General features: G+C 40.9%; 1 protein-coding gene across 1 annotated transcript in view; it reads right to left on the bottom strand.

Moving 5' to 3' along the window:
- Positions 1 to 13,059, bottom strand: part of GCH1 (GTP cyclohydrolase 1) — a 37,743-nt gene that overhangs the window by 17,912 nt on the left and 6,772 nt on the right. Inside the window, exon 2 of the mRNA XM_087728292.1 lies at positions 2,471 to 2,580. Within this exon, the coding sequence (XP_087584418.1) occupies positions 2,471 to 2,580 (110 nt within the window). The remainder of the gene's footprint in view (positions 1 to 2,470; positions 2,581 to 13,059) is intronic.

The raw sequence follows: 13,059 nt of genomic DNA, 5'->3' as shown, positions 1-13,059 counted from the left end.
AAATGCTGCAAATTATCTAATCAACAAAAGAGAATATTTGTAGCTCAGCTTTGAACTGTAGGGTCCTTGGTCCTCTCTGAGACTGGCTGTTCTCATGCAGGTGCTTTATTACCATACTAGGCAATCAGTGTTAGAAGGAAGCGGGGGGTTTGCTTTGCTCTCATTTTATATACTAGAGCAGAGGTCACCAACCTTTCGGACCTCAGGGACCACTAAATTCATAATTTTAAATCCCACAGACCACTAATATGAATTAGTGACGGGATGGGGTCCTTCAAGCACTTAGCTTGGCCACCTGTTAGCAGAGAGAAGCACCCAGGGTCAACCCAAGCTTTGCTGTCCATTACAGCTAGGAATCTCAAATACAGCCAAGAATGAACATTTGTCTTGTAGACAGCCTGGGCGCTAGATTGGCCCCCTGCAAACTCTGTCTCTCGAGGAGCCTGGCTGAAGTTTGGTGCGCTGCTCACTGAAGTGCCTGGACTCCCAGGGAGGGAGGGAAGGACTGGAGCTATTAAACAGGAAGCCAAGCTAAATGCCTGAAAGACCCCATCCTGTCAGCGAGCAGGATTAATTGCTCAGGCGGGCTGTATCCAATCCAGGGACCGTAATTTGAGGATTCCTGATTTAGTGCAATATAAAAAATGAAAAAATGCAAAGATTTTTCTGTGGACTACCAAAATTTTCTCACGGACCACCAGTGGTGACCACTGTACTAGAGCAGCTACTAGTATATAAAATAAGAGCAAATCACACTCTCTACTAGCACTGATGATGCTACCTAGTTTGTTAATGAAACATCTGCAAAAAAAAAAAACCAACCAAGTTCAGAGAGCACCAAGGACCCCGCTTATGTAATCAAATAAATAATGGTCACAAATATATCAGGTCAGCATTTGCACAATGGCATCATTGAACACATTTCAGCAGCAGCAGCAGCATGCCTGATGGCCTGGTTTCTATGGAGTGTCTCTTCCTGGAAGAAAATAAAATCATCCTGGCTCAATTTCAAAATACTTCTTTTAACATTTCCCATGTCACTAACTGGGAGTTGTACTCATCCACTAAGGGTGAGCTGGAATCATCTAACACTAAGACCTGAGTTGTACCAGATTCAATGCCCAATGAATTATCACCCCATTGTTTAGTCTTTCATAACCTCTGATGTCTGTGAAATACAACCTGAAAACTCACTTTCATAAGCTGGTATTTACTTGCTTAAGCACACATTACACCATGTACTAAAAGCTGCTTTAATATCATGATGTAAAGTTTTACTGTAACATTCATTTTGCTACATGATTCATATGTTTGCTTATTTTAACTAAAAGTATTACAGGCAAATTGAAATTGTAAATGATTATAGGCTCATTTTGCTAGGAACATGCAAGCCAAAATTTGAAAAAATAAAAAAATCATTCATCCATTTTAAGTTATTCCTACCATATGCAGCTCCCATTCCCATTTTAATCAGCTCAATAAAAGTAATGTTCTATCAGTTTGGAATTATTTTTTATGGCCAATGTACTTTTCTTTATTAAGAAAATAAATATGATTAGAATTGGCACTATTTTAGTGCCACAACACAATGTGATTCTTCCAGATTCAATTCTACTTTATTTTATTTTTACTTGTTGAAAGAACACAAGAAACCCAGCATTGTAAATCTTCCCACTTCCACTGAATAGACAGGCAGACAGTTAAGTGAGAAGTTGAATGAGAAGAGCAGATATTGAGATAAAGCAAAGATGAGTGTAGCTATTAGCACTGAGTAATGATCTATAAAATGACTGTTCCAGAGGAGCAAACAAAGTGACATCAATTTTTTTAACTAATTCATTCAGCCTTTGTTCTCAACAGCTGTGCTTCCCCCTTCTTTGAGTCACAGGATACAATCAAAATAACCAAAACACTCAATCTGCACTTATGACACAAAAACCCAGACACAATAAATGGACATATCTATTACATATCCATTCGTGGCTGTAAGCGGACTCTCTATTTATTAAACTGGGTAGCATACATGCTTAAAACATTTTGCTGCCTGAATGGAGTAGTAAATAATCCTTTGACGTCACCTCAGTCAAGGTACAGAGCTTTGACAACTGATTAGGGTATTTGGAGAGATGATGCACTAAATGCCAAGAACACCTGCTCCTTTATGAAATAAGGTTATTTATTTCATGTAAGTATAAATGAAACATATTTAAAAATTGAAGAGCAGCAAATAAATTATGGACTGGGTTGCCTATTCACAACTCCTCAAAAGCTGCACTTTGAAACTCTATCTTGTGATGTTAACAGTTGGGCTTCTTTTGCACACGTATGCAACATGTATTTCCTTTAAACACATTTTTGATGATTTTCAAAAGTTTGTCCCACATAGTTTTGCAAATCAAGCATTTAACAATGATTGGCTTATTGATTCTACTGGTACTTTATAGCAGAGAAAAGGAAATTAAAAGTTTACCTTTCCGATAAATGGAACCAGGTGATGTTCACACATTGAAAACATATCAATATCCTTCACAATCACCATCTCATCATGATCTTCATCAAATATGGCATCATTGAGTACATCTGAAATCAAGACAGGCATATGCAACTATTACTTGTCATTTTCCTTCTACATTATTTTATTTGAATGTGTAGGCTATACCATTATCCAAACATGGATTTCAAAGAGGTGTACATTCAATATGGGAAATGAACAAAATTAAAAACATAAAGTGCAAATTCATCATCCAAATTACAATGTTACATTACTGAGAACCAACATTCTCAGGGCAGTTTTGAAGTGTTACTTAAACATTCTTACCCCCAACAATAATTTAAAGCTGCTTTGAAGCTCCTTCCTTCACAGTGACACTTGAACAACAGTGACACAATATCTTGCACCGTTTAATTGTTCTTCCATTTTTTTCTTTTTGTTATTAAAAAACCTAATACCAGTGATACAAGATGGTTTGTTCTTTTACACATAGAATACCTAGACATTGTCTTAACCATAAATTTAACTATGTTTCATTCATTTCCACTTCCTTGGACCATTCTTTAAAATTCTACCACCTCCAAATTGTGATAGGACATACACAAATATACACAGTTTTACAGTCTTGCTTAAATTTGTAAACCTTTTTGAATATTCAACATTTCTGCATCAATATGACCACAAATATGTAGCTTTGGATCTTTTTCCTTAATAAATAAATGAACAAACGTTATGTTTAATGACTCATTGGCTTACATGGTTCTGTTTATCCAGTTTCAAGACTTTTGTGGAGAACAGGTCATAGGTATAAAGAAACACTGGAAATCGAAAAGGCACGAATGTTTAAGAAACACCGTATGTATCCAATAGAATAAATTTCCCATTTTATATTTCCATTTGTTTTTAAGGGCAAAACTTTATGATGATACATATCCTATGAATTCTGTAGCAGAAATATTTCTCAAACTGGCACAGGATTTACTCTTTGAACTTGCAGCTTTTGTTCCCAAATTCTGAAATGTCTAGACTTAATTTATAGAAGCCAAACTGGCCCTGGAGTTAGTCAAACCATGTGCAAAGAAAACCAATTAACCACAATTTAAGGTTAAGTTATAACGAAGGAGTTCATATGAAATTCATCCAAACCAGAGGTGGGTTCCGGCAGGCACTACTGCTGGTTCGCTCGTGGGTACGTTGCATGCACATGCACAGTGCAATGAAAATTGTTCTGTGCATGCGCAGAAGTGAAAAGTAAGATGATGACACCTATGGTGCTGCCCGGAGAACCAGTTCGGAGGCATGGCAGGCCTGGGGCACTGCCAGTTCCAGCGGCCCAGGCTGCCAAACCACTACCAGATCAGCTGAACCGGTCCAAACTGGTAGGAATCCACCACTGGTCCAAACTAATAACTTCATGGCTTAGTATGTGAACCCAGACATAAGACATGGATTGTCAAGTTTGGAACTCAACTTTGCAAGGATCTTGTTGACTATAATGTAAAGATTTCTCTGTATCCATTCTTCTCTATTAAAAATTTGAACAATCATAGCCTATCTCACAAGTATATTATGGAAACTGACACAACAGCAATCTGGAAACCTAGTTAATATGGTAGTCATAACATAAAATGTTTCCTATAATTTGTTATATTACCAGTTTATTCATCCAAAGCAGTTGGGATAAAAAAGAAAAAGGAATAGAAAGGAAGACTATAAATAAAAATGTAACTTGATCTCATGTTGCCTTTTTTTTTCACACTTCTCGATATTTTTAAGAATTGATCTGAATAAAGACAAGGGATTTGATGCCATGAAAAGTTTCCTTCTCATCTTCAGGTGACCAAAAAGCTAATATATAAACAAAATCAACATCCATGCCAGCCACTTTTCCTTTTCTGGCTTCTGCTGAGATATATCCCTTCCAGTTATGAACACAAACACATATACCAATGAACTGCCCTTTAGGCCAGGCGAGATATGCTATCAGGGGTGGTTTTAATTTCCTGTGTGCTGCCAGATAGACGCAGGTATCCCTGACAACCAGAGTTTAGAGGCATACAACTGTTTTGTTACGTACTGTCCATCATTGGCAAGGTCTTAAGGAAGCCAGGCATGTAAACAGGGGACGAGGGCAGGGGGGAGAGGAAAGATAAAATATTATTCCAACAAAGAGGCTCAAAAGAGCAGCTGTGACTCAGTTGGCTTTTCAGCACTTCCCTTCCCATAAGTCATTTGCCTCCAGCAAAACCTCTGTGTATTAACAAGTTCTCCTCCAAAGTTCAGCCCAGGCAACAGATTGTGAGGCAACCACTAATCTCAGGAGAGATGCCAATCCAAGTCATGGGTTGCATGCAACCTAGCAATAATCTGGTTTTTCGGGATAAAAAATAATCTAGTTCAGGATATGCATCTATTATTCCAATAACACGTGCATGGAGGAATTATCTAGATTAGCTCACTCAACACCCCCCCCAAGCAGCTCTACTAATTTTTAGATTTGCTTCCCAGAATAATGCAATCTGTATTCACCTATTTATTCCCATTGCAATGGCTTGTTTCTAGGTTTTTGTAAATGCCTTTTTCAACTATGAGGAAAGGACAACATTGTCAATGCAATGGACTCTTTAGGCATGCCAAAGGCTTTGTTTCAAGAATGAGGCTGCTATGGAACAGTTTCATAGATTTTAGGTAATAAAACATTTTGCCCCTAAATATTTAGGGGCAAAATGTTTTATTACCTAACACGTATGAAACTTTTCAGGTTTGACTCCTGGTTGATTACATCCAGGCAGTTTTCTTGTCTATGCTGGCTGGATGATTATGGAAACTGACATTCACCACATATGCAGGTAGGGGGAAGGCTGATATAGAGGATCACATATGCTACAACTATACAACACTTTCCTGACCGTTAATCCCACTGAATTCAATTAGCTTTACACTTGTGAGTAGAAGTCAACAGAACCAGTTCCACTAACCATTGCTATGAGTCTCTGTACCAAATTTTAAAAGGAACTGACATTCATCTACTGTATATTGTAAAAAAAAGGCAGTAAAAATATTTCAAATCACCCAGAATATTTGATCTGTTGATCTAAATGTCAGCATTTGCCACTTCAAAAAATGATATCGGATCCTGCTTGTGTGGCATAGGTAGTTAAGATATTCATAATGAGCTTTTTCTAAGGCAGGGGTGTCAAACTCGCAGTGTCACAGTGGTGTCACATGACATATAATGACTTTTCCCCCTTCACTAAACCGTGCGTGGGCGTGGCCAGCAAGTGACGCATCTGGCCTGTGAGCCATGAGTTTGACAAACCTGTTTTAAGGAGATCCATATCAACTCACTACTTACTTGCAAACTTCTCTATCTTTGAGCTAGTCATTCTATCTCCAACCTCAAAACAACATTGAATCAAAGAATTAAAACTCCAGATGAATCAGACTTCCATGAATTTATCTATCCTCATTTCAAAGCCCTCCAAACTAGCAACCATCTCCACATCTTTTGGTAATAAATTCCATAGTAATGAGTTTGAGAGTTAGAGAGCCCCAAAGAACCCTTGGTCCTTTGATTTAAGGGAAGAAGAAAAATTTCTCTCCATTGTCATTTTCCAAGCTAAAGAATTACAGACATTCCACCTTTTTTTACAAGGTGTTTCAATCCTTTGAGGTGCTCTTCTTCACTTGTTCCATGTTCTTTTTCAAATCTGTAAACAGAATTGTACGTGGGACTCCAAATGCACCTTCTCAAACTTATAAAAGGACATTACAATGTTGGCATTTTTATTTTCAATTCCTTTCCTAATAATCCTCAGCACAAAAATGCCCTTTCACAACTGTTGTAACTACATCATCACCTTCCTAGTATTATGAACAATAATTCCTAGCTTACTGCTTATCCCTAAATCAAGATCATGTATGAACAAATTAAAAAGCAGTGGTCCAAGCACACAGCTTTCAGGCAATTCACTACATATTTCCCACAAAATTGCCCATTTATGCATTGCTTTCTATTTTAATGAGATTGCAATCCACAGAAAGACAAATACTCTCTCATCCCACAACTATTTTATATATTCAAGATCCTTGAGGAAGAACTTAATGAACAGAAAATCCAAGTTTATATGATCAATGGGATCTCCTCCATCCAGGTGCCAGCTGACACACTCTCTCTCTCTCAAAAAAAGAAATTATTTCGCAGAATCAAGCTGACTTTCCTTCAGGAAGATTTGTGTCTCTATATGATTACTTAATTTTTGTTTGCCATTTCTACCAATATTATATGAACAGATGTTGGTCTAAGAAGATGGCCACTTTGTATATTGTTGCTACTGTCATTAAAGAAATTTGGCTTCATCTTACATAAATTTAAGATTGACCAAATTATCACAGATTCAGTTTTTTGCCTTTAATTGCTACATTTACAATTTATTTTACAATCCAAATTTATAATTTATTTCGCAGGAGATTTATTTATGCCTATGTCTAAGTCTGATAGATAAGGAGAAGAATTTGCCTATCTGACAAAATAGGTGTCACATCTAGGCCAATGGGTTACTCCCAAACCACAAAAATAAAACTTTTTTCAAGAGTCGCAAGTCCTTGCCTGAGTGTTTAATCCACATTTAAATCTTTGTAGGGACACAATCTCTTTTAACCCATAACTAAAGGGATGTGGAATCTCCACACCCAATAATCATATCAGGTGTCTGTCCTTTTGAGTTGAAAGGTTCTGAAGTTGCTGGTGGTGGAACATGGTTGCTTGTAGTCAAGGGAAGTGATGCTGGATAAAAGCAAGAAGCACAGCAAGCAAGAAAGAGAGAAAAGATAAAACCTAAATGAAGGGAAACACAGACTGCGTCAGAGATAAGAGAGCCTGTTGCTATAGAAACTATTTGCATGGCTTTAATGTCACTTGGGCAACCTCTCAAAAGCACCGCCAATTTGATACTCAAAAGGCAGGTCAACAAAATAGAGAAGATATATTTAATGGTCTCTGAGCAACTGAGAATTTACTTCATTCCTAGAATAAACAGAATCATGAGCCTTTTAAAGCACAGAGAAGCCTGAAGTATATTAAAGGCTAACAAATTTATTTCAATGCTCAGGAACTAAAGCATTAAAGTGCCACAAAACTCTTGACTGTCAGAATCAGCCACACAATTAACAGGCTAAGATGATCACTTTAGGCACCAAATGCTGGGCAGTTGACAACAGCTCAAGTCTTTCTTTCTTATCATTGGATAAGGCATCATCTGTAGCTACCAATACTTTTTACTGGAGGAGAACAGAGGAAGGATTGCCTGATATCTTACTGTCCATCTTTTGTCTTTATTTCTGTCTGTGATATATACATAGGGCCTAAGGTTAAAGCTGTAATAGGCATTCACTTGTACCTGCTTTGTTGTCACCATTAGTACACCTTTTTAAGAGGGCTATACTGTTTAACAATGCATCATTATTATTATTATGCAATTGTATCACAGCGGCCAGTTGTTTCGCCAGATTTGGCATTGGTTACTAGTCGGGCCCGACCCAGGGGCCTAGGACGTCGTAACGTATTTTCTTAATATGCGTGCAGATCCAAGCAGTGCGGCTTTTTGCATTTGACTGATGGTGATTTTGTCAATTTTTAACTGTTTTAAATGTAATTCCAGTGCTTTTGGAATAGCACCCAGTGTGCCAATTACCACTGGAATTACTACTGCTGGTTTGGGCCATAGTCGTTGAATTTCGATTTTTAAGTCCTGGTATTTTGCTATTTTTTCATGTTCCTTCTCGGCGACCCTGCTATCACCTGGTATTGCGATGTCTATGATTGTGACCTTATTTTTCTTAACCAGTGTGATGTCTGGTGTATTATGCGCCAGTATTTTGTCGGTTTCTATACGGAAATCCCACAAGATCTTGACCATCTGATTTTCGGTGACTTTTTCAGGCTGATGTTCCCACCAGTTTGTTGCTGTTTTAATATTATAATTTTTGCACAAATTCCAATGGATCATTTGTGCTACTGAATTGTGCCGCAATTTATAATCAGTCTGTGCAATTTTTTTACAGCAGCTGAGTATGCGATCAACAGTTTCATCAGCTTCTTTGCAAAGTCTGCATTTGGCATCATCAGAGGATTTTCCGATTTTGGCCTTAATGGCATTTGTGCGGATAGCTTGTTCTTGCGCAGCCAGGATTAGTGACTCTGTTTTTTTCTTTAATGTACCTGTTGTTAACCGTAACCAAGTTTGTTCACTGTCCACTTTATCTTTTATTTTTTCCAGAAATTGGCCATGCAGTGCTTTGTTCTGCCAACTCTCCATTCTTGATTTTATCACATCTTTTCTGTATTCTTGTTTCGTCTGTTGGGCCTTCAGTAGTTTTTTGTTCTTTACTTCGATTAATAGATGTTCTATTATTATCTAATATTATCCATTATATATTATTTATTACTACTACTACTACTACTACTACTACTACTACTACTACTACTGCATGGTTAATCTTTGGTGAGATTCACAGCCTTTGGGTTAGGGTTAGGGTTAGGACCTAGGAACTGTTAAGGTAACGTCGAAGGATATAAGCTGTTCCAAGTAGGGTGGTTTTTTGTAGAATCAGAATGTTCAAGTCTGATAAATTTAAATTTTCCAAATAGCGAGGTAGCCCTTTAGGTACTGCTCCAAGGGCTCCAATTACAATTGGGACAACACACGATTTCTTTTTCCACAGTCGCTCAATCTCAATTTGCAAGTTCAGGTATTTTGTGATTTTTTCTTGCTGTTTATCTTCAATTCATGTATCTCCAGGTATTGCAATGTCAATGAACCATACTTTTTTCTTTTCAACTATTGTTATGTCAGGTGTGTTGACCTTATGGCCAAGTGCCTGTCAGTCTGAATTCTTCAGTAAAACTTCGATGAGTTCTGAGCGGCTGTTTGCAGCGATCAGAATGTCATCAAAGTAGGGGACAACGCCAGGGAGCCCATTGAGCAAGCGCTCCATGAGACTCTGGAAGATCCCTGGGGCAACAGAGACACTGAATTGGAGGCAGCGACAACAAAAAGCCCCACGGTGGGTGACAATAGTCTGGGCCGCTACCGCAGCGTCATCCACCGGGAGCTGCTGATAGGCCTGTGCCATATCCAGTTTGGCAAAGATGCAGCCCCGCCCCAAAGAATGGAGCAGATGCTGCACCACAGGGACTGGATAGGGGTTTGCCTGGTGGCCGAGGTTGATGGTGGATTTGTAGTTGGCGCAATCCTAATGGACCCATCGGCCTTGACGGGGACCACTATGGGGGTCTTCCATCTAGAGTGGTCGACGGGCTCCAGGATGCCCTGCGCCAACAATTTATCCAGCTCTGCATCTACCTTCGGCCTCAAGGCAAAAGGCACCCTGCGAGCCTTAAGCCTAATAGAAGCAACCTGGGGGTCTAGATTAAGGGAAATGAGGGTTCCCTTGTATTCCCCCAGCTTACCATTGAAGACGTCTGCATATTCGGTGATGACGTCTCCAATGCATTAGACACTAGATGCACCCCCTCAACAGATAACCCCAGGGCAGGGAACCAGTCCAACCCCCATAAAGCAGGCAGAGGCTTTTCAACAATCAGAACAGGGAGGGGCTCATGAAAGGTCCCATAGTCCACCCAGATGGAATAGCAGCCCAGGGTGGGAATTAGAGTCCCCTGGCTGGGCACAGCTGTGCGAAGGAGGACCACGACAGCAGGGAGTGGGACGATCCGGAGTCGACCTCTATCAGGCAGGGCTTTCTTTCTAAGAGCAGGGACACGGAAATCTTCCTGGAATCAGCCATCACTTTGCTGACTGATTCCGAGGAGCCCTCTGGAAGGGACAAAGTGAAGTAATCTTTGCCCCGCCGCTGTGGTCGGCGGTCCTGCTGGCGGCATGGCTGCGCCGGTGGGCCCACTAGTGGGTACTGGGCAGGTGGCTGCTGGAAGGGTGCTGGCAAGGTGGCACGGCAGACCTGCGCTAGGTGGCCCTTTTTCCCGCATCTGCGGCAGACCGAAGCCTTGAATGGGCAAACGGACCTGGCATGTTTGCCCCCACAGCCCAGGCAGATAGAGGTGGCAGAGCTGGCTGGCAGAGGTGGCAGGCCCTGGGCTGGGCCCTCAAAAGGTCAATGTGGTCATCCTCTGGCTCGTCCAAAGGGACAAGTTCGTCTGAGGCAGGCACGGGCAGGAGGAGGAGGCATTTGGAGCTGCTGTATGTCAGCCGTGGACTGTTCGGAGAGCTCTGCGGCTCTGGCCTCGTCCACGGCTTTCTGCAAGGTAATCTCCGCCAGTGCTAGCAAACGGCGCTTCAGGCGAGGGTCTTTTATGCCGCAGACAAATTGCTCCACCAGTGTGTTACACTGGATCGCCGCCGTACAAAGAGACTGGAGGAATTGACTCACAGTCTCAGATTCTTTTTGAACACATTATCTGAATGCGTATCGGCGAGCGATCCATGAGGGCGTTGGAGCGTAGTGGTTGCGAAGCTTGGTCATCAAGGTCCCCCAATTGAGCTGGTACACTGGCAATGGAGAGGCCAGGACTCTGGCTGAGGCGAACATCGCCGGGCCGCAACAGCTCAAGAAAAAACTGCATTTCTCTTCAGGCGGCAAGTTGTGATTCTTGGAAGCAATAAGGTAACATTTGAACCATTCCAGGAATCCGGCCCATGATTCGCCGGCGGTTCCAAACGGAGCAAAGGGAGGCAGAGATGCCATAATGCTGTTTTGTGAGGCGAGAGAGGCAGCGAGAAGGGAGGGAAAAAATATTCGTTCTTCTGCGATCTCCTCGGCTAAACAGTCTCTTGCTTTAACCTAGATGGCTGTTCAGCTAGACCGCCGAAATCCCATCCTTGTCGCCAGTTTAGAAGTCCGGACGAAGGACAAGGCAGGAGGCAGTCTGAGGTAACAACAGCTCTTTATTCTAGGTAACAGCTCGGTAAAACTATGTACATAGGCAGTTCAGCACCTTCCCTGCTTGACAGCTATTTATACGGAGCTGTCAAGCAGGGAAACCAATAGGCGCACCCCTAGCGGCCCACGCTTAGCCAAGCCACGTCTTAACCAATCAGGACGTGGCTTGGCTGTTGCTAGCCACTAGGTCGTAAGTCGAGGACTTAACAAATATTCAACAAACATCTTGCATTTTCCACAGTATTCTAACATCCAGAAGAGTGCTTACTATTTATATCAACAATAAGGAATGCGGTTTCAAAAAGAAGCAATTTTTGAAATACAAAATTTTCAGAGATAACATAGGATCCATAAGTGACTTGGTATCAAAATTATTTCTTCATTGCAATTGAATAAACATGGAAACTAAATAAAACAAAATACTATGTGACAACAAGTCCAAGTTGCCACACCTGTGAAAACAGTATTTCTAAGAGTGACAAATAAAGAGCAACAAAATTTGGCTCTGTAATCACAATCTTTAATTGTCAGATACATCCCTGCCATTTTTAATGATGCAGAATGGAGGAAGGATCACCTGGTATCCTACTTTCCATCTCTATTGTGTTATTGATATGTACATAAAATGGTTAAGGCTGGAAAAACCTAAAGCCACTCCCTTTGAGTTTTTCCCTGCTAATTGCAGTCTTACTAGAAAGTTCTGTGCATTTTGGTAGAGGTGAAAATGTACATTATTGTCCATTTTTCATGTCTGTCTGCCTTTGCCTGCTTTTCATCCCATTTTGCCAATTAACTGGGGATTTTTTAAATGTTTATTGCTGTTTAATAAATACAAACCAACCAATATATTTGCTGATTGAATGGAATGGCTCTGCTTCTTTGCTCTAATCCGGATGCATGGTATGAATGGGAATGTGCTGGGTGGAAACTAAATAGGAAATTACCCACAGTAATTTTCCAACACTAACAAGGTCTGCAAACGCATATTGTCTCTTCTCGCCCAAGTGGAATCAATTGTTTGGAAAATATCTAGTAATTTCGTCACCAACAGCAATGAAAAAAAAGGGGTATAATTTAACGCATACTATGTTACTGAGGAAAATTCAGACTGAAAGCAGGGGAGGGGTGGAACCTTAGCTTAATTTTTCCACTTTTAAAATGGATTCAGACCAAGCAGTTTTAAAACTATGCAAAACATTTAACACAAGAACAGCCATTAAACAAGAGAGAATGGCAGCCTTGCAAAGTTTATAAACCAATGTACTGTACTGAAAACAGCCTGCCCCTCATATAATGACTGCAGCCCGTAGATTCTTTAGATCAGAGGTGTCAAACTCAATTTCATTAAGGGTCGCATCAGGGTTGTGTTTGACCTTGGGGGGGGCAGGGGGTGTGTGGCAGGGTGGGCATGGCCAGCTCGAAGTCACTCGTGTTGGGGGTGCCTATGGTGGCCCGAGCGCTCTGCCAGCGAAAACAGGCTCCCAAGCTCCGTTTTTGGTTGCAACAGCCTTCTGCAACCCTCTACCAGCAAAAACTGAGCTCGGGGTAGAGAGATATGTACATGGCCCTCACGTGCTCCATTTTCACTGGTAGAGGAACCGTGGGCAGGTCCATCACTGTTTCCAGGGTGGCCCCATGGGCCAGATCTA

This window comes from Thamnophis sirtalis, unplaced genomic scaffold (genome assembly GCF_051295495.1).
Source record: "Thamnophis sirtalis isolate CommonGarterSnake01/CBP01778 unplaced genomic scaffold, rThaSir2_p1.2 scaffold_1, whole genome shotgun sequence".
In the NCBI taxonomy this organism is placed as follows: domain Eukaryota; kingdom Metazoa; phylum Chordata; class Lepidosauria; order Squamata; family Natricidae; genus Thamnophis; species Thamnophis sirtalis.
The sequence above is the reverse complement of the archived record's forward strand: the minus strand, read 5'-3'. Positions and strand labels throughout refer to the sequence as shown.